Here is a 27,708-nt window from a genome sequence, read left to right as displayed (position 1 = left end):
AATTTTTGTGTTCTTCAAATTGAATTAGTATATGTGTTTGGTATTATATGTTTCTTTGTGAACGAAGAAAAAACACATTATTTTGTTTTTAATTTTTGTATAATCTATACCTATGATTTGTATGCTAGCTTTATAGTATGATTCAATTCACATCATGCTCATGACTGCATAAAATAACTTCAAGTGGAATGTGAGTGATTGGTAAACAAACAAACATCTCAAAATCAAACTAGACACACTTTATTGTTTACGTCTCAAATTTTAGTGAAAATTCAACAACCAAACTAAAATGAGATTTGCTACTTCTATTATTTTAAAAAATTTAAGAGAGTGATATATTGTTTGAACAAAAATGCAAAATAAAGGTCACTACTAATATTTTAGATTTTATTTTAAGAGAGTGATATATTTTAGTAAAATTCAACAACCAAACCAATATATTTCAAAATTTTCTAACATGAACTGATGCGGCCTGATATGATCATATTGGATAATGGGCGACCTTTGAATTCATGTCACTACAAAAATAAAAGCTTTTTAGCAATTAAGTTTGGCAGCAGATTTTTAAAATGTTGCTAAATAGCAACGAATCTAAATTTTTTCATTGTCTAATTAAAAGCGACATTTTATGCTTTAGTTTTTAATAAACAATGGCTACATATTTTAGATTTGTTGCTTTTTAAAACAAATTATCTTACTAGTTGTTACTAGACGGCATCATATTTTTCTCTTGTTGCCAAATAGTAACAAACTATGACAACAAATATTTTATTTGTATTGATTTAGAAACAAACAAATACAATGAATTTTTGAATCGTTTCTATTAGAAACAAGTCTTCTAAATTATTGTTGCTAATTGATAACGCGTTATTTTGTTTGTTGCCATTGGAAACGAGTTGTGTTTACATATTGTTGTTAATTTATATGTAAGCCACTTTTTGCTGTAATGTATAAAATTATTTGTTGCTAAAATGACATCAAATAGAGACGGATTTTTTATTTTTTCACTAATTTGGAGACAAATTTTTCAATTTTGTCTCTAATATTTTGTTCACTTATTATAAATTATATGCATAGAAGTAAACAAATAGTACTTGGTATAGTTGGTAAGAGATTCACCATCTGACTTTGAGGTCGCAAGTTCTACTCCTACCAAATGCGATTCTTGAGACTGGGGATTCAAAGAGCCTTACATGCAAAGTCGAGCCGAGTTGACCTAACCTGAGTGAGATTTTAAATTGGTAAAGGCCGAGATCGGGTTGAACCGAATTGCTAATAGGGATTGGGTTTTGTCTCGTAGTGTTGATAGCAACCAATATTAATGATTTGTAGCTATTTTTATGAACCAACTTTAATAATTTGTTGCTATTTTTAGGAACCAACATTGATAATTTGTTGCTATTTTAGGAACTAACATTAATAATTTGTTGCTAATTTTAGCAACAACCAATGGTAATCTGTTGCCAAAGTTGGCAACGAATGCACCAAAAACAACAACAATCATGGAAACTATATTTAAATGATGCAATATTGCAACAAAATTGCTTTGCGACTGGTTTTCAAAATCCCGTGGCAACAAGCCTTTTAGCAACAACAAATTTTTGTTTCCAACCCGTTGCTAAATAGAGTTGGCAACGGATTTTTGGTGAACAGCAACAAATTTTAGTTGATGCTATATTGATTTTTTTTTGTAGTGTGTGCTCCGGTTGTAAACTTGCATATCATACTTTTTTTTTTGGTTGGTAAGAAGAAGGGCCTTAAGGGTCGATGCCGGAACCTCTCACAGGTCCTTTCGGCCTGGGTTAATGGGTTAAACATTTTAAAAGTGAGGAAAAAGGTAAGGAATCCCCCAACTCAAAGTGTCACTAATGGGATATAGACCAATCTTAACTTGATACTTGTATAGCATACTTATACTCTAATTTGTTCTCTATTCTTTCTTCTAATATACTACCTTTGTTTCTTTTTAGTTGACACATATTCCTTTTTAGGAAGTTTTTTTTTAGTTGACACATATTCCTTTTTAGGAAGTTTTTTTTAGTTGACACGTTTTGGGGTAAATTTTTTTTACCTTGTATTTACAAGCTACCCCACTTGCTTTTCCATTCTCTCTCACTCTCTCTCATTCTCTCTCTTCTCCTTAATATATGTGCCTAAATCAAACGCATCAACTAAATAGAAACAGAGAGAGTATTAAGAGGGCTTCCTAATATTTTTTCATCTTACCTCTATATTAAAATAATAATAATAATAATAATAATAATAATAAAATACTTCTTTTTTGACACAGAAAATAAAATACTTCTACAGTTCTACTACACTGCAAATGTGGGGTACAACGTATTGATTTAATATTTAAAAACAAAGTTAGTTTAAACAAGAAATAATTCACACATTTTGTATTTTTATTAAAGTCACATCATAATTCTCCATTTCTCCCTCTAAATGCGTGTAACACTCTGAGGTGCTGACAAATGTTGAGCATGTAACATTCCAACTCTTCAAAAGTGGACACTGGACCCCACCCCACCATGTTGCCCATTGATACACTGTAACTTTACTTTAATTTGATACACTGTAACTCTACTTTGCTTCTTTATTATTCCAACTTTTTTTTTTTGAGGAATTATTATTCCAACTTTATTTACGCTTTTTTTTAATTTTTTTTTAAAAAACATCATTTACGCATTTATGGTATTCCTATCATCCCTTAAATATTGTCATATGTGATTTTAGATGATATATAAGAGTCTAAAACATGCCTTAAAGTGTACATGTACATCAAATGAGATATGCTATGACAATATTCATGGTCAAAGTTTTTAAAGTTTGACCCTCTATGGTGTAATCTAAAGGACATAAGTACTTATTTTATATATATATATATATATATATATATATATAATATAAAGGGGAGTTTTTTCCCGAATTTTTAGAGAGCCACGTAGAATATAATTTTCTCAGCGCGCCATGTAGGATTATAAATCTTAGTGGTAGCCAATTAAATAAGAGATTATTAATTTCTTTTAGAATTAAATAATTTAAATGCCATGTAAGCAAAATTGGCGAATGAGATTTTTAAGTTTAAATTAATTAAATATTATATATTATCTTTTAATATTAGGAATTTTATCTTCATATAACAAATTTTAGTCTCATAAATACAAAAAAAAAAAAATTATTTTAAAAAAATCAAACAAACCGTGCATCGCACGGGCTTCATCTAGTAAGGATATAAATTGGAGAAAGAGTAATTAATAAAAATAAAGTATAGTGTGTGTCTAGGCTCACTCTCAGATAAATATAAAGATTTTTTTTTTTGTCTAAAAGGATAGCATGGATTAATTCATCACTGTTTTATCAAGACAAAAGGATAAGAAGTGTTACATTGATGAGGTGATATAGATATATAAGTTATTAGACATTTTATATAAGTTTTGGAGCGTCTTGACATGTGAAATTTAGATTTAAATTTGTTGACATTTCACATGCATTTATTTGTGAAATTTTCATATAATTATTGGACATTGGTGTTGTTTTGGATATTTATTTACCCTTTAATTTATTTATTTTTTTTAAAAAAAAAAACATGTCAAAATTTAAATAAAAGCAATTGTACATCAAGCCAATAAAGCATACTTCACATACTTACGACTTTATAACATTTACTGTTAAACGCACTGAAAAAGATACACAACAATTTTAATTTTTTTTCAGTGCAGATTAATTTAATAGATAAAACAGACAAGCTAAGTAGCAATGTATCTTTGACTCGAGTCACTCAATCGAAGTCGAATAGAAAATGTGTAGAATAACTCTTAGATCGAGAGAAATATGTTATTCTTATTTAATTCACTAATCATCAACATTAAAGTTTATGTATATTGAATTTAAACCTTTTATATAACATGAGTACTGTATTAGGTTATTATCTTAAATATTCAATTGAATTATACCATAAAAATACACCATGACAATATTAAAGCAAAGCTCACTAAGAATAAGATGTTCTATACAGCTAAACTCACCATAGTTCATCACCTAACACTAACTTTATTAAGATCGAGAAGCAAAAGTTTATCTTGAATAAATTAATCAATTAGTTTATTATACTTTGAAATTAGCATCCAAATCTCACATATAAATCTTATTCCAAATACCAATTTAATTTAATCCTAATTATTGGTGCTTTAATTATTCTCGTGACATATACAAATTATAAAATCATTTCATAGATACGTAATTAAATCTTGTCGATCGAAGACATTGCAAAAACTTAACATAAGATTGATCATTGTACAAAATTATTGCCAAAAAAGCTAATTTCTTTCCTTATTTAGCCATTAATAAGCAAGGGAACAAATTACTCCAAACTCTATACACATGTCCATAAGATGTAGCCTATTTTTTTTTTATTTATTTTTTTTTATTGAAATTATAAATACTAGGAATCAAGGATTGCACGTGCTTGTGTTGGTGGCTACCCTAACTCATTTACTCATGGGCTCACAGAATATTCCCAAGTAGTAATTTTTAATAAAGGTAAAATAAAGGTGATTGTTACACACGAGTCTAGTCCGTATCCGCAAACTAAAAGAGAGAGTCCAATTTACAAGTCTAAAAATGGTTTAATCCCAATATGGAAGTAGGAGGAGTGCCCCTTTAGTCTTATTAAGTACTGCACTCTCTTCATTTCTCAATGTGAGACTTACATATGTTATTTGGTAGGATATACTTCAACAATGACATTTAATAATAATTATAATTAAAAAAAAAAAAAAACCAAATCCTATGATAGTTTAAAACTGCAAATAAATAAACTAAACTGATTGCCTTAAAAAAAAAAAAAAAAAAAAAAACTGATTAAGAAATATTTTATATACGACAATATAAGAGTTGATAAGTTTTTAAAATACTTTGTTTATATCCATCTCTACTAACCTATACTCAAAGCAAATCCTTCAACACTTGTCATTACCTTTGTTCCATTTTTTTTTAATAATACAACTTTTTGATTATTTTATAATAATACAATCTTTAGGGGATGTTCATTTTAAACAAGATTAAATCGAATTTTCGGTGAGTTTTGAGGTGGGCGAAGGATAGGTGATATTACACCCTTCCCCGTCCCCACCACCAAAAACCCATCCCTTCTCTTTCTTAACCTCAAAGTCCACCGAAAATTTGATTTTATCTTGTTTAAAATGAACACCTTCTAAATGTTGTATTATTACAAAATAATCCAAAGGTTGTATTATTAAAAAAGAATGAGCCAAAAGTTGTATTATTTTTAGCAATTTTTCCTTCCCCCCCCCCCCTCCCCCCTTTTTTTCCAAAATAATTTTCAAAAGAAGATAGTAATGCCTTTGTTCATTTGAGTTGAATTGAATTAAATTAATTTGAAATGATCTAAATTGAATTGAAATTGACTGCAGAGAAATTCAAAAGAATATGACCTAATTAATTAATTGTACCAGATGTTCAATAAAATAAGATAAGTAATGGAAAATCTAGCAACTATTCTAGTTCTAAAAATCTCATAACCATATGATATGATCAACATAGAAAGGGAACAAAATTGTAGAGCGACTATATAGGTGTGCTTCAAGCTACTTGAGTTGATTTAGGGCGTGTTCGGCGCTAGCGTTTGAGTAGCTTTTAGGTAGCTTTCAGTGGTTTGACTTGGTCAAATCACTACTTAACAAAAAATATAAGTGTTTGGCAAAGTAGCTGTTGAAAAATTAGAGGTAGCTTTTAAAATTAAAGCTAGCTGTTGAAAATTTAATCTATAGTATTGAATATAAAATAATGATTTTTAAATGTAACAACTAGTCAACCGCTATTTTACCGAACACTCATACCGAAAGTGTCTATCTTCACAGTTAACAGCTTGTTGACAACTAAAAGCTACCTACACAACTGACAACTACCTTCACAGCTATATTTTACCGAACACACCCTTAATTTTTCTCTTTAAAATTGGAAATTGTGGGACGTTTCTTAAAATAAGACATCCTAAGACATCCTAAGGATTTAAACTTGTGACCAGTCGAATATCATATACAAACCTTAGTTTTATCCTTAGATTAATATCTTGTTAATTCCTCAATGTGTACCAATAGGATTATTTAATGTGTAGTCTATTTGACCAGTTAGCAATAAATGAGAATTAAGTTTAATTATGCCCCAAAATGTCTGCCCACTATCCTTTTATAAATTGGAAAATTGGCAAAAATAATAATAAATCTCGATAATAAAATATATGGTGTACGGAATAAATATTTGTGATGGGAACATAAAGATCTGATATCAGCTTTTCTGAGTTGGCTATTCATGGGCGTGAATATAAACGTTGGTGGTCCACTAAATTAATTGAATTTAACACTTAAACAGTACTGTACTTTACTATTTTTAGGCTTTATTTTGTTTCACCAAAGTCATTAAAATTAGGAAATTTTGTACTATTTGCCGATAACTTAACTTAGGAATCTGCCAAAATTGTATTATTACTACTAAAAGTAGTAAAATGCTCTAGTTGCCTTTTTTGGGATGAACTTAAACAATGAACCATCATTTTAAAAATAATTTTAAATAATTTTATTTGTCTTTCTATCGGTTTTCTCCCCATTCTCGATCCTCCCTCCTCACTGACTACCATTATGTCTTTTTTATTATTCGCTAATTACAATTTTATTTGTTGAAAGAAAAAGACGATAGTCTGTATATATATCTGGAGAGGAAGAGAGGGAAAAGGGAAAGTAGCGGTCAAAAGTAAGAGAGAAAATTTATTAGAAATAGTGAAAAAAACCAAATGAGTTGATGATGATAGTAAAATTGTGAGTAGAAAAAACTATCCATTAAGTTATGTTAGTTGACAAAAGTAATGGTTTTGGTTGCTATAAACTTATAATTATAGGTGTAGACGTGTAGTGGTGTTAGTTGATATCACAAGAGGTCTTTAATGTCGTGTTAAAGTGGTTGATGGACATAATAGTGTGATGATCAATGACAAGGCAATTAATTCAACTAATGAGATTTTAAAGATGAAGTTGGAAAGAATCAAAAAAAAAAAAAATGGCAAGAAAGAGGTTTGAGTTGAGTTCAATTTTTATTACTTTGTAAGAAGTATCCATTTCATATTGAAGAGAAGATAAAAGATAATACGAAGAACACATAAACGCAGCCAAGGGCACCCTCCTGCTATGCCCTCCCTCCGACCTCCAACTTAGCCACATTGGTTGTAATGCTAAGCCTGCTACCTTCGAAGTCAAGCCACCATGTGCCACTCTCCTGCTATTTCCCTTGACCGCGATAGGGGGTTTCGAACAAAGGGAGAATGACATTCTCAAAGGCTTCTTAACAGTCCTACTTGGTAGGGTGGGAGCTTTATAAGCAAGCATTTTCTAAGATTAATCTCAGGCACTCAAAGCAAGGTCCTCGAAACGTCTAGCCTTGATGGCACTCTCAAGTCTCACCATCCCTGTAGACAAAGAAACACAACATAGCCAGACTTGATAGCTCACACCGAAATTGTCCAACCTCAACCTCCCTCAATCAATGCCAAATTCCTTGCCATCTACCTACCTGAAATGAACCTTCTGCTTAACAAGCTCAAATATAAGTCTACCTGCAATGGGATGAAGGAAGCCACACCGTCCTCCGCCTCTTTATCTTCTTTTGTGGCACCTCAAGTTCCTTGCAATGTCCCCTTCTTCCTCAAAAAGGACATTCATAGCCCTTACAACAAAGTAGTAGTCTACATCAACACCACCTTCTTCCATCTCACGTTACTCTGAAACTACACTTTGAAGCCAACTGGTCTTCACATCAAACCCTAACCCTGCCACAATTATCTCACCATGAACCCCGATAGCATCCTCATCAGCAACCTTGTGTACACGAGAGGCTACATTTGGGTTAAAATTCCGCTGCTTCAAGCAGCAAGTTCTATTACATTAGACAACAGCTCATCATCTGCTTCCCGTATCATCTTCTGCTATCGGCTTTGTCTTCAATTTTGTCTGTCTTCATGGTTGTCCTTGATTGTAATTTGTTTGAGAAATTTTTTTGGAATAGGAAGCTAATTTCTGAACATTGTAGAACACGCTGAGATTTTTCTTCAGTTATTTTACTGGCCATCATATTTACTGGGCCAATTAACCAAACTTTTCAAACAAGTACATGATTTAGCATCTAGGTGATGGTAATATTGAGAATTTTAAGGGTAATAATTAATAAAAACAAAAGAGGTCCTAATCTGTCCTATATATGGTTCATTTGATGTACTTAGATGTACTTCTATTTAACTAATAAATTGATATCCTATTGACCCCTAAATTCATTACAGAAAGAAGAGTAGAGGGGAGTAGATAAACAATTAAACATGACAGATGAAACTAGATCAAAGATACAATAGAAAAATCAGTAACAAAATGACTGCACATTACATTTGCCTAGTAGCCTCTAAAACAACATTACATAGACACCAGCACTAGAACATTTACAACAGCCACCAATACAAATCTGTGTGATTCGACATTTCTTGCCAAAATCAATGACCTAATCTTTACAACTCTTCAGGAGAACATTGTATCTGCTAGTGAGGGTATCCTCAGTCTTCAGAAGGGCATTAAGCCAAGCAACAACACCCTGCCTTACTTCATATTAACATAAACCTATACCTTCACAACACTGGACATGCACCAATAGCTACACAAACAATATGCACCAAATTTACTTTAACGATAGTCCTGTCCACCAGACCACCCTTCAGCGATGAACAGGAACATAAACCTCTTTCAAACACTCTAAAACTTAGACAAAAGAGAAGCAACAACTACAATATTTTAGCACACAAATAGTCATTTACTCATTGGTTAAAATGCATCCTAAAATACAACGGGTACAAAATGTGAGACTTCTCTGATAAATGTAAGTTTCCCACAACATTTCAAACCCTAGTTCTAGTCATGCAAATACCAATGCCCACACATTAAAAAAAAAACTACAATAATAGTTGTGAGGTAACATTTACACTGGTCAACTGTGTACCTGCAGTTCATCAAGCCCCATAGCTAACATATAAAACTAACAGAGAACTCCTCCATACACGGGTTTCAGGAGTGATGTTCTGATCAAACTACTCCAATGACGCAATTTCATTGTCAAAAAAAAAAAAAAAAAGCAACCCCAGTAGGAAGAGTAACAAGAAAAGGGGTAAAGGTACCCTAGCAGATGCACTAGTGCACTACACATTCCTCACTGTTTAAAGAATACAGAATTTAGACACTCTGTATAACAAATAATACATCCACACATTATTACAAGGTTCTCTGGCTAATAATAAATCATGGGCTTATATGGCATAGGTTGATTTGATCTTCGGAAGACAAATTTTTCTATTTACAGAAGTCCAATGTATATGGTGTAGCACAGAGTGTAGAATAACAAAGCAGAGCATGAAAAAGACGGTAAATCTGCAGCAGCACAAATGGCATGGTTTACCCTAGACAGAGTAATATATAGTTCTGTAGTTACTATTAGCTCACAAGTATTGGCCAAACCCAGTCAGATTTACACCTAGAGTTCAACGACCTGGAGACATCTTTGATTATCTAGTGGAAAGAAATAATGAATGGAATGAAATATGGAAGAAGCGCAAAATGTAGATGCACTTTGGGATAAGCTCAACACAAGAGCCCAATAAAGTACCAGGCAGACCAGTAAAAGGCATTTTATCAAATAACCCAAACCTATAATCATCTTTAGCTAGAGGATACTCAGAGAAAGTTTTGCCACAAAACCTGTATTAAAAGCTAAAACTCTGGGTTGAGAGGAGGGGGAAGGGTTAATGCACAGAAAGCAAGCCAGAGGTTGATTGAAAACATAGAATTACAGAAATACATAAGACAAGTCATCAATGACAGACAGCTCTATTTTTTTTTTTTTTTTACGTGAGTCTCAATGACAGACGGCTTCACTCTAAAAGCTTCAAACCACAGAGCCAATTACTAACAACTTCCCAGAAAAAAATCAGAAAAGAAAATTGACAGCTTAAACTTAGCACTAAACATGAAAGACTTAGAGATACCTATGGAGTTAAAACTTGCCTTTATGGGATGCACATGCACTGCTAATTTGAGAAATACAGTCCGTTGGATTATCTCTTGTTGGGCAAATACATTGCAGAAGACATTCATAATAAACTAACAATCAACAACTTCTATGACTAAAGTCCCTATTGGTTTTAATTCCAAGAATTCACAACTGCACACCCCCCTCCTCAATCAATGAAACAAGTAAATTAAGAAAAAGTTTACAACAACCAAAAAAAATAAAAAAAATAAAAAACTTCATTTCACATCTAAAGCACTTAATCTCAAAAATACAACTTCTAAACCTTTCTGACATATAATGGCTAAGAGTCGCCCTCCTGCGTCAACAACTACCTACAACTACCTGCACATGAATTGAGACATGACAATGTCCTGTAATACACTCGTCACATGAGACAAGCTAGTTAAGTATTGATGAATGACAGAAATAAGCAAAGAGGAGAAATAAAAGCAGAAGTCAATGAATGCAAATTAAAAAAATAATAATAAAATAGATTAAAAAGAGAATTGATTCAAAAGTAGAAAATGTAGTAAAACAGGACAATAGAGATTCAACATCAGCCTCAGTAAAACATCCATAATAATTTTCAAAGTTACATAAACTTTGTAAAAAAAAAGTACTCAATGTCATCCCTGGAGCTTTTAAGACAAAATATACCTTAAAATATTACAGTGTTTAAAAAGGAACACAGGTAAAAAGAAAAAGAAGAAATGAAAACCAGCAACACTATTTGTTCGTTCAAAGACAACAGCCTTTCTAGAAGAGAAACAGAAAGTTGATAAGAAATCATATAAAGATCTTGTTTGCCTCTTCAAACTTGGGAAGAATCACCACGCGAGTATTAAAAGACTGATGCACCTAATAGAGATCTGCACAATGAATAAGTAAAACATAAAAACAACTTCTGGAAATTCAAAATTTTGTGGGGTAGAATCGTTAACAGACCAGGTCCATTGCTTAAAATCGCCTCTAAATTCATGTACAAACATCAGTTATTTACATTAAAACCAAATTTTAGAAGACAGTTGCCTGAAAAAGGCATTTACTTGAACAAGAAAATTTGTAAGGGGGGCAGTACTTTGAAATTTTAACAAATACTAAAATATGGAAAAATTTTATTTGATATATCAAGCTCAACTATTATGGGTTATTAGAAAACATTTTTTAGATCAATGAAAGTACAAAGAACTATATGAAGCACTGCACAAATTCATAGCCCTTGATGTGACGAACTGACAACTTCAGATGTGCTTCACAAAGCATTTAATTTAACAGCTTAAAACAGTCACAAATAGAACCCTAGGGCAAATCATAGCATAATAACTCACATGAATGTTTCAAAGACACCAAATCAGGTCTCCGCGTAACAGCTGCCAAACCCCAAACACAGGTATATGCAATCAGAATCAAACAATCTCTTGCCTCAGACCAATAAGATGGCACGATTACAGCCCAAATATCAAGTTTATATGTTATATACAGAATTGTGATCATTTGTGTTGTTTGCTGAATTTGCTATTAAACCAACTAATTCAAACTAAAGAATACAGACACTAAACAGATATGCCATAACACCTTCAAACAGAAGCAAACAACTACAATGATTGTTATATACAGAATTGTGATCATTTGTGTTGTTTGCTGAATTTGCTATTAAACCAACTAATTCAAACTAAAGAATACAGACACTACACTGATATGCCATAACACCTTCAAACAGAAGCAAACAACTACAATGATTGTTCAAAAAGATGTAGACAAACAATGCTGCATGAGAGTACACAAACTACACTCCATAAAATTTGAGGAACAGAGGTATGCCTAACAAGGGCTAACTCAATGTTAATTATGATCACAGCAAAGTCTAAATGCAAAAACTTGAGGATGAATTGAAGTGTATCAAATACCAATGAAACTGATACATACTACTCTGAGTTAAAATTCACACGCAATTGGCTACCTAGCGTGCTAAAACTATTCAAAACAAATCTTAACATCACGTTATTGAACGCAAAACCCAAGAATAATCAAAGATTTCAAGACCTCATAGAAACTAGAAGTTTAAAGTTTAAAGGAGATGGTATACCTGTAAATATTCAATCATAACTCAATGGCCGCCATACGGTGCAACACCACCCATATGGCCATGCTGCGATCTCCCACCAGCTCCTCCTTGCCCCAGCTGCTGATTTGGATACGCGCTCTGCAATCCCCCTTGATTCCCATAACCACCCAAAACACTAGGATTTACTCCAACATTCTGAGCTCCATACCCACCATGAACCGCACCAGGAGCACCCCCCATCCCACCACCTAGTGTCCCAAGCAAGTTATTCAGCCCTAACCCCGCCCCCTGCGAAGCCAAAAGAGCTGTCAAAGCTTGTCCTAATGCTGGATTCAATCCGGGCGCAGCAGCAGCTGGCCCCAGATTATACCCAACACCACCAACCGATTGTCCCATCAACCCAGCCCCAGTAGCCGGAGGTCCACCAATTGCTCCTGCCAAATTCGGGTTATCCACCCTTCCTCCAAAATGCTTCCCTCTAGGCTGATGATGTCCCATCTGCTGCTTCCCCGGCTTCGGCCCATCAATTGCCTGCTGACAATGCAACACATGCCCCTCAAAATGCTTGTGAGGCTCCTCCAAAGCCTTCTTAGCACTCTCAACACTCCTATACACGAACAAACCAAACCCTTTCGGCTTCCCCGTCTGTTTATCTAACCCTAAAGGCCCTTCCTCAATCTCCCCAAACTTGGCAAAATACGCAGTCAGCTTCTGCGGATCAATATCAGCAGACACATTACTCACATAAATCTTCCTCTGTGTATACTCCGACATCGGCTGCTGCGGCTGCACCACTGCAGCAGCCGTAGTCGTAGGCACCGGCCCCACTGCCGCCAGCTGACACGCCGTCATCCTCCCGCCAATCCTCTTCTGCGGCATCTCAAGCGCCTTTCGTGCCCCGCTCCTCGACTTAAACAATATAAACCCGTACCCTTTCGACTTCCCGGAGATCTTATCGGTGACCGCCTTACAATCCTCGATATCGCCGTACTGCGAAAACGCACTCCTCAGCGTATCCGCCGTCGTATCCCACCCCAATCCATGAACAAAGATCTTCCGATGAACGGTATCTTCATCCGCAACCTTACGAATACGAGACGCCACATCGGGGTGAGCTTCCGCAGCTTCCCGGAGTATCATCATCAACTGTTCCTTCGTAAAAGGTTCTAGAAGCATCGGAATCGGCTCATCATCAGCTGAATTCGTCGTATCACCTTGAATCGCCTTCGATTGTTCATCTTCCTCTTCTTCTTCACCTTCCTCTTCTTCCTCCTCCTCTTCTTCCTCTTCTTCCACCTCTTCTTCCTCGAATTCCGCTTCTTCTACTTCTTCTTCCTCCTCCTCTTCCTCTTCAACAGGCTTCGATTGTTCCTCTACTTGCTGCGGTCGTTGTTCTTCTACCTTGGGTGTTTCTTCCTCCGCTGGTGCTTCTTCCTCGATTTGCTCCTTCTTCTGCTGCTTCTTCTGCGGCGTAGAAGTTGCAGCTTCGGCTGATTTAGCTGCGAGCTTTCGCTTCTTCGCCATTGATGATGGATAGAATTAGGGTTTAGAGTGGGTGGAGGAGAGAGATTTGGGATTTAATTAGGGTTTTCAAAAGAGATGACAGAAGCAAAGGATCCCCTTTTTGTAGGTGGAGGAGTCAGATTTCAGATTAATAAATCTGCGATGTCTGGATTCTTATTGGGGAGACCATGTTGGGCTTTTCTATTGTTTGTTTCGTACTTATACTGGGCTTTGCTCTTGAGATCAAATCAAGACTGTTGTCGGTTTTGGATCAGGTCGGGTCAAATCGGTTCAGATTATTATGTAATTATATGGGGGTTAATGTATCGATTCATATAGAAACCTCAAAAAGACTTTGGTCGGGTTCGAATTAGGTCTAATCAGTTCGATTCATATCAAATAATGGCTATGTAAGGTTAATATATTCATGTGAATTGAATGCATACTTTGTTTTTCGGGATTTGTTCTCATTGTCAAATCTAGACTATGATTAGTTTCGAATCAAGCATAATCAGTTTGAGTCATAAATAGTGTTTTGTGCAAGATTATCGTATCCATCTGAATTGAATGCATTTATTATTCTCTGGGTGATTTTAACTATAGAGTATTATCAAATTGCGGTCGAATTAGGTTGCCTTATAACCACGCTAATCTTGTTCATTGACTCAACTGAATATTTTCATGTTATTGAAGTGGTTTTGAAAATTATTAAAGTTGTTATGACATTTATTAGCTTGATAGAATTTGGGAGATTTTGCTAAAGTCATAATATTAACGGTAAGTTTATCATAATACTATTGAATTATTAGAAATTGAGTTCACTTACATTAATGCTAAAATATTAGGACGGCTAATAGAGAATACAAATGAGATGTGAATGAAAGTGTTTGATAGTTTTTTTTTTTTTTTTTTTTTTTTTTGGAAAGAAAATGAGAGGGAAATTTATTGTGTGATGAAGTGGTTAGGAAATTGGTTCGCCTTTGTTAGTTATTACATACAAAATTACAAACACATAATTGTTTTTATAAATGTTTAAAGCAATTATATTGTAGCAATATTCAACCCTTTTGCAAAATCATCAAATGATACCACATGTGTGGTTGTTAATATGATTTACTTTTGATGATATATATATGTGTTGTATAATTTTGTTATTTGCAATACTTCAATTAATAAACATAACATATTGAAAATTCCTTGTTAAAATGACTTAATATTCATTGTTTAATTTTTCTCACATGTATAAAACATTATATGGAGTAATATAATACTCCCAAGTAAAAATAATTCGGTTACGCCTGAGCCCAAAAGCATATTATCTTCAGCTTAATTTCAGTTCAGTTCAGTTCTAATTTCTTTCTCTCTTAAAGAATTCATTTTAGTTTAGTTTAGCTCGAATCAGTTCAGTTTCAATCATTTCAGTTCAGCTCATTTCTAATTTCTTTCTCTATTAAAGAATTCATTTTAGTTTAGTTTAGCTCGAATCAGTTCAGTTTCAATCATTTCAGTTCAGCTCATTTCTAATTTCTTTCTCTGTTAAAGAATTCATTTTAATTTAGTTCACCTCGAATCAGTTCAGTTTCAATCATTTCATTTCAGTAAATCAAAATTGGATGTATAACCTATTATTCGTCTTAAAAAATCTTAGACCATAAAAAGATAGCGTGGCATCTCCTAGAAGAATGGTTGTACAAGTAGATGGTCGGCAGAGATGGTGCAATGATCGAGGCCGTTATAAAATCAAAACCCCACAAAACAAGTCGCATTCAAGTGTTAGCCTCACACTTTCTTCCCTCTTCTTCTTCAATGGCTTCCGAGAAGGAAGCTGCTCTCGCTGCTGCTTCTACTCCCCTCGATTCTCCCACCATGTAACTTCCTTCTCCTTTACTTCTCACTCTTGTAAATTTTTCAATTCATTTTCTCATTTTTAATCAAGTTTTATTGTGTTAAGATTGATGCACAATACCCTAATTTTGCCCTATTGTTTTGTGGAATTATGGATTGATTTGGGGTGATTTGTAAGATTGGTTAAGTTTGTTGGGATTAGGGTTTTCCTGTGTGAATTGGGGTTTTTGAGTTTTGATTGTTGTTGCTTTTGATCATTCTGTTGATATATAAAGAACTAGTAATAACAAGAATTGAAAATAACTCTAGCTGATTGTTATAAGAATTTTGTCATTTTAATCAATGATGAATGTTAAATTTAACACCTTTTCAATGTTGGGTTGACTTTATGGAGTATTTGGAAGAAATGAATGCAATTGTATATATATGTAGCATTGTAGCCTTAAAAATATGAATGTTAACATGATTTCGCATTTGCATTTTTTCATCTCTGTATTGGTTGAGTTTAAAAGCTATGATATTTGTTTGATGATGTAGATTTGACAAGATTATCAGCAAGGAAATTCCTGCCAATATTGTGTTTGAGGACGAACAGGTACTGATATTACGAATCAAAAAGTGTTGTAATGAATCATCCAATGTGATCATGCCATTTATCTTATTCATTGTTTATATTTGTGTTTATTAGCATTGGTTGTTGGAATTTTGACATTATTCTTGTTGGTTTTCTTAAATGACCATGTTTTAACTTGTAATTCATAAACTTCAAAACTCATATTAAACTTAAGATGTATTTTAGGCCCCTTCATTGGAGTTCCATTTACTGTCATCATCATATTGTTCTTTGATTTAATTATGTGGATCCTATTTCCAAAATTGATTTTGCCTTTCCCTCATTATGTTCTAATATGCATTTATGTCCCAATTGAATCTTTATGCTTGTGTCAAAGTTGGTTCTTTAAGTCCCGCATGGGTCAAGGCGTATTTCATTGCGATTAACAACATTCATTTTGTTTGAGCTTAGTGAGGATCTCATTTCCATTAGTGTGATATTTTATTCTTTCATTTTATATCTTTAGTTTTGGCTGTAAGATATGTGCTAGGTAGTGTGATGTTTATAATTGTTTCCTACAATTCACCCACTTAATTGTTTTTAACCTTCAATTTGCTATCATGTAGGTTATTGCTTTTAGGGACATAAACCCACAAGCTCCGGTTCACATTGTTCTCATTCCCAAGGTTAAGGATGGGTTAAGTGGACTCTCCAAGGTACTTATTACTTCGTCATTCCACATTGTACTGCTGTTCAATGTATCTATCTTATCTGTATGCTAGATACTTGCTTTGTTTCCAATGGAGTGAACAGATTTTTAGGTTTTATTATATTGTCCTTGTGTCTTGTGCTTGTAATGTATCGATGCTTCTTTCCAACAGCATCTATAGAGTTCCTAATTTTGCTATGGCCATGTGATCAGATATTTCCTTGTTTTTTGTGATTGAAGGTTGGTAGTATAATAACTATGTGCACAGTCAATTAGTTATGCCGAGAGCTGAGTTGCCGCGGCTTAACACATTTCGAATGCACATTGGTGACTCATGAGTTTTGATTTTCCATTGAGTCCTAGCCTAAACCTCTTAACTTGACTGGAGTGTTTTTTGTAGGAGACATCTGAGAAAGAGAAACTATTAAGAGAGAGATGCATATAGTAGTCTCTCCAAATATTTGAGAGTTTTTCTCAGTGTAATTGTGTAAAGAATTCCAATTTGGTTCCGTTTATCTTATGTTCTCTTGCTAAGATACATACAAGTATAAAAGAGGAAGGCAGTATTAAGAAAAGGAGGCTTTTGGGGAAATATGGAGTTCCAGAGTGCCACATATCTTGTGGAACCTTTCTTATGTACCTACCTGGTTAGACATGGAAAGATGTGTGAACAGGTCAACTTAAGGTGTGCTTGATCATATTAATGGGGAATTAATCATCTTGCTAACCCATGTTGCTTATTATTTCACAACTATCGAAATATATCTGTATGGTGGTATGACCATATGCTTTTAATACAAATGTAATGGTTTATGTATGAAACATGGTCCAGCAGATGTTATGATGTGGACATTATTGCATTGATTAGTAGACATTAGGATGAGTGAAAACACAGTTTATATTAGATTTTTCCGCAATATTCACAGGCTGTCCTGATAATTTATCTGTGCATAGGCTGAGGAAAGGCACTGCGAAATTCTTGGCCGCCTTCTTTACACAGCAAAGCTTGTAGCAAAGCAGGAAGGACTTGACGATGGCTTCAGGATAGTGATTAATGATGGTCCAAAAGGATGTAAGTTAAGCTTAGCACATAAACTCTACATTTCAACTTAATTTCAGCTCTAACAAGCTTTAATGCTTTGTTCATCAGGTCAATCTGTTTATCACATCCACGTGCACCTACTTGGAGGACGTCAAATGAACTGGCCCCCTGGCTAAGACACAGATTTGTAATATCAGTAGAAGCAGGAGACTCGTTATCTGGCTGTCCTTTTTCTACGAAGTACATGTCAACAGAAACTAAATAATGCTGTTGGGTTATCGACTTGACATTTCCTTATGTTTTATGTACTTGACTAGTATAATCAGAATTATGATCATGAACTTGAACTAGGCTTTGTGAAATTGTGACAATGGTGTGTTTTTCCCTTGTCAAAGACGCACAAATACTCAATGATTTTGAACATGGTCAGGGAGCACTTTTGCCCCTCTTCTGAATTGTATGATCGAACGTCAAGTCTTTGATATTGGCAATGTGGACATTGCTTAGCACACCTTTCTTCTCCCCTACACACCTCCACTTGCTTGGATGAAGTATTAATACCAAATCTAGGGCATGAGGTACTTGTGGGAGTGCCTATCACTTGAGTCACCTGGTTACTACCCCACTACCTTTGTCATTGAAAAGTAAAAAAGTGCATGAATTGGATAATTTAAGACACTAATTCTATTTTGCAAATAAGAATTTACAATAAAATTTATTTTGACCACAATATTTTGTCAAAATCTAAAAACTATTAATTCGGATCTTGTCAAATGCGTTTCAAAACATCAAGTATCAAAAAAATGCTGTTTGCTTGGTGAGCTAATTTGATTGGAAAAAAACTTGTTAAAATAAAACAAATTAGAATAAATAAAATGAAATTTATCAATGTAAATTAAGGATGTGTGGTCCATATAAATGGTAAGCTATTAGCTAGCCATTGAAGCTAAAATGACAATTAGCTTAAAAACTTATGTGACATGACAACCTAGTTTGACAATTAACTTGCTTTTGGAGTTGTTCTTAGTACGGAGTATCAAGATATTATCTCAAGCTTAACATTTTATATTATTGGAGTTGTTCCTAATACCTAATTTGTTCGTCTAATATAAAATACTACCTTGGATTATTTTTAGTTGCAACTTTGAAGTATTTACCGGGTCTATTTTAGTCTTTATATTTTTTGTGAGAGACAAAATATTTCAAAATTGCAAGTAAAAAAAAATCGGAGGTAGTGTAGTACTTAAGGCTAGAAACGAGTATTAACAAATTTAGAAAATTCTTGGTGTGTATGAACCGGTGACACCCCTTGAATCTACACGGTTTACAGTTATCACTGACCTCTCTCAAGTCTCAACTCATCATCTATTCATCTGTTCTTCACAAAACGTTTTTCCAGGTACACCATTACTCCTGTCAAAACCTAGGATGCACGGAAACGGATACGGACACGGACACGGACACGATACGGACACGGGAAAACGGCAATCCTAAAATAGGGGACACGGGTACGGCGTATAACAAGGCATATAATATATTAAAAAAAAACGAGAATTTGACAACTAATTCAATAAAACACTAAATAATTAGCCTCAAAACACACAATTTTAATTAAACAAGTAAATGAACAAAGTGTACGGACATAGTCGGATACATATCAAGAAACCATCAAACCAGACATGTCTTAATAGTACTCTTCAAGTAATCAAACAAAACTAGAAACATAACACAAAATCAAACATCTCATCAAGTAATCAACAAAACTGTCAAAACACGGTGGTGGGCGGTGGTTGTCTGGCTGACGACGAACAACAAATTGAATTATTGAAGCAATTGAATTTCAGAAAATCAGAAGTTCTTACACACTTACACTGATTAAAACCCTAAAAAATTCCCCAAATTAGCATTACTCGAATTCACTTCAGAATCACAGCAATTGTTGAATGGCAGAAATTGAGCTCCAGTAAAGATAACAATGGAGCTCAATTGTTGAATGGCAGAACACCAAGAAATAAGCACGAAAAGGCTGAAATTGAGCTCCATTAAAGACAACAATGGCGGAGACTCAGAAAATGAAGACCGATTAAGTTCTCTCCCAGACTCCATTCTCACCGACATTCTCTCACTTCTCGACATCCAAGGATGCATATTCAGAACTTTAATTGAATTTTTTTAAAAAAAAAGTAGAGAAGAACCATACCTGGTGGCTGACACGGACGACGGGCGACAAGGTGGGCGGTGGAGTGATAGGTGGTGGCTGAGGACGAGCAGGCGAACAGCAAGGGCCAGGCCAGCAACTCCAGCAACCCCCGCAACAATGAGAGATGAAGGCCACGAGCAGCAAGGGCCAGGCCAGCAACCCTGACAACCGGCAAGGAGGCGAGTGGCGGTGACGGAGACAGCAAGCCGGCGGTACGGTGAGACCTACAAGTCGGCGACTGAGCAAGTGAGCAGCAAGGGGTTCAGTTGAGACTTGAGAGGATGAGAGGATTGAGAGTTTGAGAACTGGAAACTTGGAAAGAGGTAGAGAGGCAAAGCATAGGAATTTAGGTATTTCGCGTGTCCATACCAAAACGGCCCGTGTCAGCCCAAGACACGGCCCGTGTCCAAAAATCAAAAACGGTTAAAAAAAATCGGACACGGTTTTCTGCGTGTCGGACACGTGTCGCCCCGTGTCTCATTCGTGTCCGTGTCCGACACGCGTGTCGACTCGGACTCTTCAGATTTTTGGCGTGTCCGTGCATCCTTGGTCAAAACTATTGCAATTAGTTTCTTAACTTAGTTTTTGCTAACGCTAAGCTGTAAAATCAATTGCTATAAAACCAATTCACGATTTTGTCAATTCAGAAAAAAAAAACATGTTTAACTTAGCTCAGTTTAACGAAAGAATGTAATCACGAATTGGGTATTTCTTATTTTCCCCAAAAATTCGATCTTTTCATTGATTTTTCACATTTTTATATTGGGTTGTTGATAATGCAGAAAACAATGTCAGTAATTCTATCTCCAATGCGATTATGTCGAAATCCCATTAAAGCCCGGTTGTTTTCCGGTCATTTTGGGCCCCAATTGAACCGGAGTTTGACTCGGTTAGTGAGTGGTCAAGGTCCGAGTTTAACTCGGATGATAGCTTCACAATCAACATCATCACCAAACCCTTCAGTTAGTTCAGAAAAGGAAGCTGCTTTGGCTGCTGCTTCAACTCCCTCTGATTCTCCTACTATGTAAACTCTCTCTATCTTTCTATCTTTCCTTGAGTTGGTGATAATTTATATGAAATGTTGATAACGTAGTCGGGATTTGATCTCAGGTCTTGGTTTCGATTCTTTCGATACTTTAATTAATGAAGCTAGTTGACATCCTCAATATGGGGTTGTAGTGGCACAAGCTTGGAAATGTGACAACGTGTTGACATTAATGATGGACAAACATAAAATTAGTATGGTCTTTTGTGATTTATGAGACATATATAAGGCAATTATGTGCTTGAATTTAAGTAGTTATGAATCTTATGATATGCGAATGGGGGCTTGGGGACTGATAGATTCCTTGGTAATGATAAACATGCATGTTTGTCTATTTCATGGCTGATGTTGGTTGCTGTTTAGTTGAATACATACCAATTTTTAAGGTGTTAAGAAGGAAGAATGAGAATTGATAGTAGAGAATGTGATAGTAGGAAAGCTTTAGTTAACCAGCATATCATTTCACTCAAGAGCGTTTGGAATCACTTTGGATAAATTTTGGAGTTGCGCCTCCCTGTATGATTCTGTGAAGGCTTGAATGAATGTATTGTTTTGTTTTTTAGAAATTTGGGGCATATGATTCCTTAAATTCCTTGTGATGAGTGGGAATATCTAGAAGGTAGAGCTTCTCAGATCTCCATGTCGAGGGCTAGAATTCATGACACGGGCTTTTCAATTTTCATTTATGTGAGAATGGAAGGATAAAAACTGTAGCTTCTTGTTTGTTTGTTTGGGTTATTTAAGGCTTACTGATTTTTGTCCCTGTGCAGATTTGACAAGATTATTAACAAGGAAATTCCAGCAAATGTGGTTTATGAGGATGAGAAGGTTCTGATTGCTACTGACTTTTATCCTTCATACGTGTTTTTCTTAGCTACCAGTGCAATATAATCATAGGTCAGACTCATTGAATTTATGGGACAGTTTGCTTGTTGGTTTTTCTAGTCAGTCACATTGTGATACACATCTTGAAGTTTTAGTCTACGGTTATCTGAGGTGCTTAGGGGTTGTTATAATTGTTAAAGGTGCATATATACCCATCTGATAAGCTTTCCCGTAGTGATTATTCACTTTCTGAAAAGCTTTCGTGCCTGTGTTTGTCCTCTCCTACCATTTAATGAGGTCCGTTTTACTCACCTAATCTTGACAATTCTTTCGACCTTAATTTGGACGTGGAAGACATAGGCTGAAACGCTGAATAATTATTCATTCGTTGAGCTAGAAATGGCCTTGTTTTTTGTTTTTAGGAGGGATTTTTTCTCATAATAGAAATTTGGTTTCTGAATCATCATTATTATTATTAAATTAAAGAAACTTCTGGCTCCTATTTCCTTATGTACTTAAATTGTAGTTTAAGTCAGTTACATGCCCTTCTTTGGAGTTTTTCAGAAGGCATGCACATGTGTGAAGAACTTTATCTGTGATGCTTCAGATCCTGTGAACTTGAAAACTCGTTTGTCTTCTACTAAAAAATTTGTAGGGGTTCATTTTCTGGGGTTAGTAATGAGTGTTAGGACTGTGCTACTTTTTTTTTTTTTTTTTTTTTTTTTTTTTTTTTTTTTGTTTTGGAAGGGGGGGGTGGGATCGGGTATTGTGGCTCTGAGCCTTTGTCTATGTTGTTTAATCTGACTTGGAATGGTTTGAACCAGGTTCTTGCTTTTCGGGATATCAATCCACAAGCTCCTGTACACATTTTGATCATTCCCAAAGTTAGGGATGGTTTAACCAGACTCGCCAAGGTAATAATTTCGCATACAATGTGGTGTTCATATCCTCTGTTTTCTGGGTGTTTACATGAATGCTTCATTTCAATTAATTGAAAGTTCTACTTGGCTGGTTAATCTCTGATTTTAGTGTGTCCCAAGTCTCTCAACAGCTTTAACATATTATTTTGCTTGTGATGTGCTTGGGATTTAAGGGCTCAGGAGTTGATTAAAGGATTTCATATTTGTGTTCCATGTGTGTATGGCTAATTATAACTTTATAAGCATTTCTTTTTACGGATTTAGTCATCCCTGGATCATTTTGGCATTAGTTATTGTCAGCTCAACTTTGTTGCAAAACTCTGAAGAGAAGTCGAGTCCTATATTAAGCACAAAAGTTGAATCAAGTGTTATAAGCTCACCTCAAGATTTTAAACTAAGAATTAAGTGTTCTATAGGACTACTAATAGATCAGCGTAATTGCTTTGATTTGAATAATGCGCTTTTAGAAAGGATCTTTAAAGATGCATGGGTTTTCTTTTTCTTTTTATATCTTCAGCAATTGATAAGAAAGTTAATTAATAAGCAAGAGATGTTGTAGAACTTAAAATTGCAGGAATACACTCAATACAGTCATAGACCTCCAGAACAACAGAACCAAAAGCTTGCAGGCAGGCAAAACTTGCTAAGCAACCACCTTACATCACTATCTCTTCTCTAAGCTCATTTGAGCATCTACAAGAAACTTTCAACAAAATTTCATTAACAATAACATCAAAAGTTATAGCATTTACCATAACATTTGCGATATTATTATGAAGACACAATTGCTATATTGACTCGGTATTACATGTAATATACAGCTTTGATTGCAAGCTTTTTATCCAGTTCATAATTACTACTGTCTTCAACTCAGCATCAAAACCAGTATAATAAACCCCATGCGCCAACTCTTTCAAAGGACAGGTGCTTAATTCTTTCAGGTTGATTGTTGTATGATACACAAACACCATTTCAATTGATACCCCACTTATCCTGTCCGACAGCTTTGTATTACTAGTATTAATTAGCTAGCCAAGCTACAAAATACTTAGCAGTCTTGAGTCTCTTGACTTAATTTTTAAGCCACCTTTTTTCAAATACTCCCTGCAATTGTTGATATATTTACCAAAAGAGAAAGTGCTGTTATTCATAGTATACATCCAGCCTGCAATTTGCTGAATGTAGACTCTGCCATTAATATTCTTTCTCAAAGCCCAAGAACAGTTAATGGGGTTAGGACAGACATCAATATCCTTCCCATTTGTATAATAACTATCAACCCACCTCAATTTGTCCTTCTAATGAGCTAAGGGCGAAAGACGTTTGTTCATTGCATGTCTATTCCATATCACTGTTATTTTACGTTCCGAGGGATTTATAACCTCCTGGCTCCTGCTGATCCTGGAAGATACATCTTTTTCCAAGCCACCTAAGGTTTTTTGTAACTAGTTTTATCCCTGCTTCATAGAAAAAGTCTACAATAAGATTCCACCTCTTTAATCACCTTCTTTGGCATCATATGATCTGGCAGCAGAAAGTTTGCTTGGCAAGAAGTTGTTTTAACCATTTGTAGTCTCCTTGCATTAGTGAGGAACCTAGCTGGCTAGCAGACACATTTTAGCCCTGGCTAAAATCTTTTCCTCCATAGGCTTACATTGGTTGTAGGTAACCGATTTGAGGACAAAGGGACCCCCAAGTACCTGAAAGGTTAAGAATGTTCAGGAATGCTCACATTTCCCAAAATGCTTGTTTTTATGCTTTAGATATACCTCCAAACTGTATGTTATTTTTCCCCAAGTTTGTTTTAAGAAGTTGTAAAAAATGATCATTCCAATTCTTTTCCCTTTACTCCTTGCATTGGATATCCTAACAAAGGATGATGCTCCCTCCTTTTCTCTTCTCTTTCTTTCCCTCCATTTCTCTCTATCCAAAGATTGTGTAAATCTGCTCAGATTATTTGCTAACATCAAATGTGTGGTTTCCAGCTTTTCACACTTCGGTTGGAAATTGCAGTTACAATTTGAATATTGTTGTTTCATACATCTTGAGTACTCTCTACAAGTCTACAGTAATTCCGTACTCATGGAAAACAGAAAAGTTGACATGAATTGCCTTGTCTCAATCCCTTCTTTGCTTGAAAAGGTTTGCTAGGATGGCTATCAAATAAAATGAGTGTCATAGAGTAGCAAATGATGAGGTGTATGGTGGGAAAATCTCAAGGGATATAATTTGGAATGAAGCTAATTGGATGAGTTTTTGAGTTAAAGATATTGAGCCAATTGAGGAGGGAGAATTGATATTCGATAATGTTGGTTTGAGCATGTGAGTAGTCGGCTAGATGAAGCACTGGTAAGAAAATAAGAGAATTAGGATTATGGGGATTTACAAAGAAGCTGTGGAGGCCAAAGATGACTGGGATGAGGAAGGTTAAAGAGATTGGGTTTTTAGGAGCAACAAGTCAACAACACCTTATAGAAGTGAATGGAGGATCGGATGATGGTTTGTTGACAATCACCAGAGATTATATATTGGCTTCATGCAGCCAGTCCCATCTTGTGTGGATCAAGGCTTTGACATTGTTGTCGTAAGAGGGGGTCAAGCCTGCCTTTTCCTATTTATTTGATAAGAAGGAAAGAGTACAAAATGAAACTAAGAATACTTTATTCATGAGTTACTGCTGAGTGTAAATAGCAGCTAGAAACAGTTTTAAGAATTTTGGTGCTGCAGTTTGGTTTAGTTAGTGGATTGGCCAAGAAGTAGAATGATTGAGCCCCCCTTTTCTCTTATATCAGTTTCTTTGCTTGGAGACGCAATTGCTTCCCAAAATTAAGGGGTTGTTGGACTTGTCAATCAATTCATAATGCTTCAAATTTAAACCCTTGCTCTTTTTTCAAAATTCTCACCCTTGTTGGTAGAGTTGAGAAGTCCCTAGCTAGACTAGAGTCAGAACCATTTTGCCTTTTAGTTATTTGCTGATTTAAGGACCAGCCATATACCTTGATAATTAATGTAATAGTGCTGAACTTGGATCAATGTGGTAATGGCTTTCATCCCAAATTGCAGGCAGAAGAGAGGCACTTTGATATTCTCGGCCGCCTACTTTACACTGCAAAAGTTATTGCTAAACAGGAAGGCCTTGAAGAGGGCTTCAGGATTGTCATTAATGATGGACCAAAAGGATGTAAGCAATTTGGATCTAAACTCAATAGCTATTTTTGCAACTTATTTTCTTTGCCCTAACTTTTTAAACTGATGTCCTTCGGTAGGTCAATCTGTTTATCACATTCATGTGCACCTTCTGGGGGACGTCAAATGGAGTGGCCTGCTGGCTGAGTGAAAGTATGTTGGTTATTAGCGCCATTGCTTGTATTTTTCTTGATAAAATTGGTGAAATGTTGTATTTTCCCAGTTACGGCAGTACAAAGTTTATTGTAAACTAGAACATAGAATAACAGCATTATTGTTGATTGTACTTGACTATATACAATAGTGTTAAATGTACTTGACAATGAAATAGAAAGTTATGGCATGTTGGCATATGAGTTGGTGTCCCTGGTAACGAAAGAGATTGAATCAGCTGGGGCTGACCTATTGAATCCGTCTGTTGATCAGTACATTTCCAGGTCGGATTGTTTAGTATTTTTCTGAATAGAATTAGCATATAAACTTCTAGTGTGACAACTAAATTCCGGTGGAGCGTGTAGTTTGCTACATGCTATTCGGGTTAACTATAGCAGAGTAAAAGCGTAGGTTGTGCAATAGTGGTCAGTGGGGTTTTGTTTTAAAGGTTAGTGTCCTTTTAACTGATTGCTAGCCGTAAGCTTGTTTAGTGTGGGTTCATACATCATTAATTTCTGGGTTTGCCTTGTTCTAACTTTCAGACATCATCCACCTGTTTTCCGGGTGGAAGGACCCCCTTTGCTTAAGTTGGTGAGCTTTTGGGATAATGGATATGCTCTTCCAAGTCTTCGCGACTTCAGGTTTTAGTAGTTCATTTTTCCGTTTAGGAAAATTGAGGCTCGAAACCCCCGTACAATTTCGTTTTTAAAGGTAAAACTTTAATTAGTCTTTTTTTTTTTTTTTTTTTTTTTTTTTAATAACTAATGAATACGTAAAATTTACTCCCTCTGTCTCATATATAATATAGTTCTCATTTGTGAAATTTCATGGCAATTATGAAATGGAGTACATGAAGTACAACTCCTTATGAAATTTATGCGTGATGAGAAGAGGGTCATTTGAGTGGGAAAGAGAGATTATGGCAATAGCATGAGTAGTTACTTTCACTATTGCTTACTATAGTTCCATCCACCTCAATAGATAAAGAAAAAAAAGATCTCAAAATGTGAAAATCTTAAAGGTTGATGTAACATGTAAGTTGAGATTCCATCTTTAATAAAGTATACAGGCTCTTCTTCACTAATCTACGCAAAAATCACTAAATTTTCTTGCTACATAGATGCGAATTTGATCACTTAAATGTTGTCTATACTATAACGCTCCCTAATGTTGATCGATAGTCTATTATAAAGAGTCCGAGTGGTATAAATTGTGTTGCGTCTACTACTCTACTTACAGTGTTACCAAGACTTATAATTAAGGTCGCCCATGGTCTAAGGTCCTAAAGATTAATCTTTACTAGACCGCTAATATTCATAGAAATCCCCGGTGAGATTACATGACTTTAATCCCTGCCTTTCCGGGTTAAAAATGTTACTAATCTACCATAGCTTCAGAGAGGTGCATCAATAGATTCAATTTCATCATTACTTAACCACGGGAGTACAACATCGACACATCTTATCCTAATAAAAGAAACTATGTACTTAACGCTAATTAAAAATTCAAGTAATTATAGCATGAATTATTGCTCCCAGAATTAGGG

The 27,708-nt window shown here is 35.0% G+C and overlaps 2 protein-coding genes and 1 pseudogene across 3 annotated transcripts; 2 read left to right on the top strand and 1 right to left on the bottom strand.

The window, feature by feature from the left end:
• Positions 1–10,626: 10,626 nt before the first annotated feature.
• LOC110714766 (UBP1-associated protein 2B-like) lies at positions 10,627–13,839 on the bottom strand. 2 transcript variants are annotated; one of them, XM_021893314.1, is made up of 2 exons: positions 12,203–13,836; positions 10,627–10,985 (listed from the first exon to the last, which is right to left on the bottom strand). In XM_021893314.1, the coding sequence occupies exon 1, from the start codon at positions 13,703–13,705 to the stop codon at positions 12,224–12,226; it is 1,482 nt and encodes a 493-aa protein (XP_021749006.1). In that variant the 5' UTR covers positions 13,706–13,836; the 3' UTR covers positions 10,627–10,985; positions 12,203–12,223. The 2 variants fall into 2 exon arrangements, with proteins under 2 accessions (XP_021749006.1, XP_021749007.1); XM_021893315.1 differs by lacking the exon at positions 10,627–10,985 and adding an exon at positions 11,006–11,486 and having other exon boundaries at positions 12,203–13,839.
• Positions 13,840–15,367: 1,528 nt separating this feature from the next.
• On the top strand, positions 15,368–18,342 carry LOC110714868 (14 kDa zinc-binding protein-like). Its single transcript, XM_021893421.1, has 5 exons — positions 15,368–15,552; positions 16,067–16,124; positions 16,709–16,798; positions 17,746–17,863; positions 17,942–18,342. The coding sequence occupies exons 1-5, from the start codon at positions 15,383–15,385 to the stop codon at positions 18,007–18,009; spliced, it is 504 nt and encodes a 167-aa protein (XP_021749113.1). The 5' UTR covers positions 15,368–15,382; the 3' UTR covers positions 18,010–18,342.
• Positions 18,343–19,106: 764 nt separating this feature from the next.
• Positions 19,107–26,362, top strand: LOC110714862 (annotated as a pseudogene).
• The last annotated feature ends 1,346 nt before the right edge of the window (positions 26,363–27,708 follow it).

This window comes from Chenopodium quinoa, unplaced genomic scaffold (genome assembly GCF_001683475.1).
Source record: "Chenopodium quinoa cultivar QQ74 unplaced genomic scaffold, ASM168347v1, whole genome shotgun sequence".
NCBI lineage: Eukaryota > Viridiplantae > Streptophyta > Magnoliopsida > Caryophyllales > Amaranthaceae > Chenopodium > Chenopodium quinoa.
The sequence above is the reverse complement of the archived record's forward strand: the minus strand, read 5'-3'. Positions and strand labels throughout refer to the sequence as shown.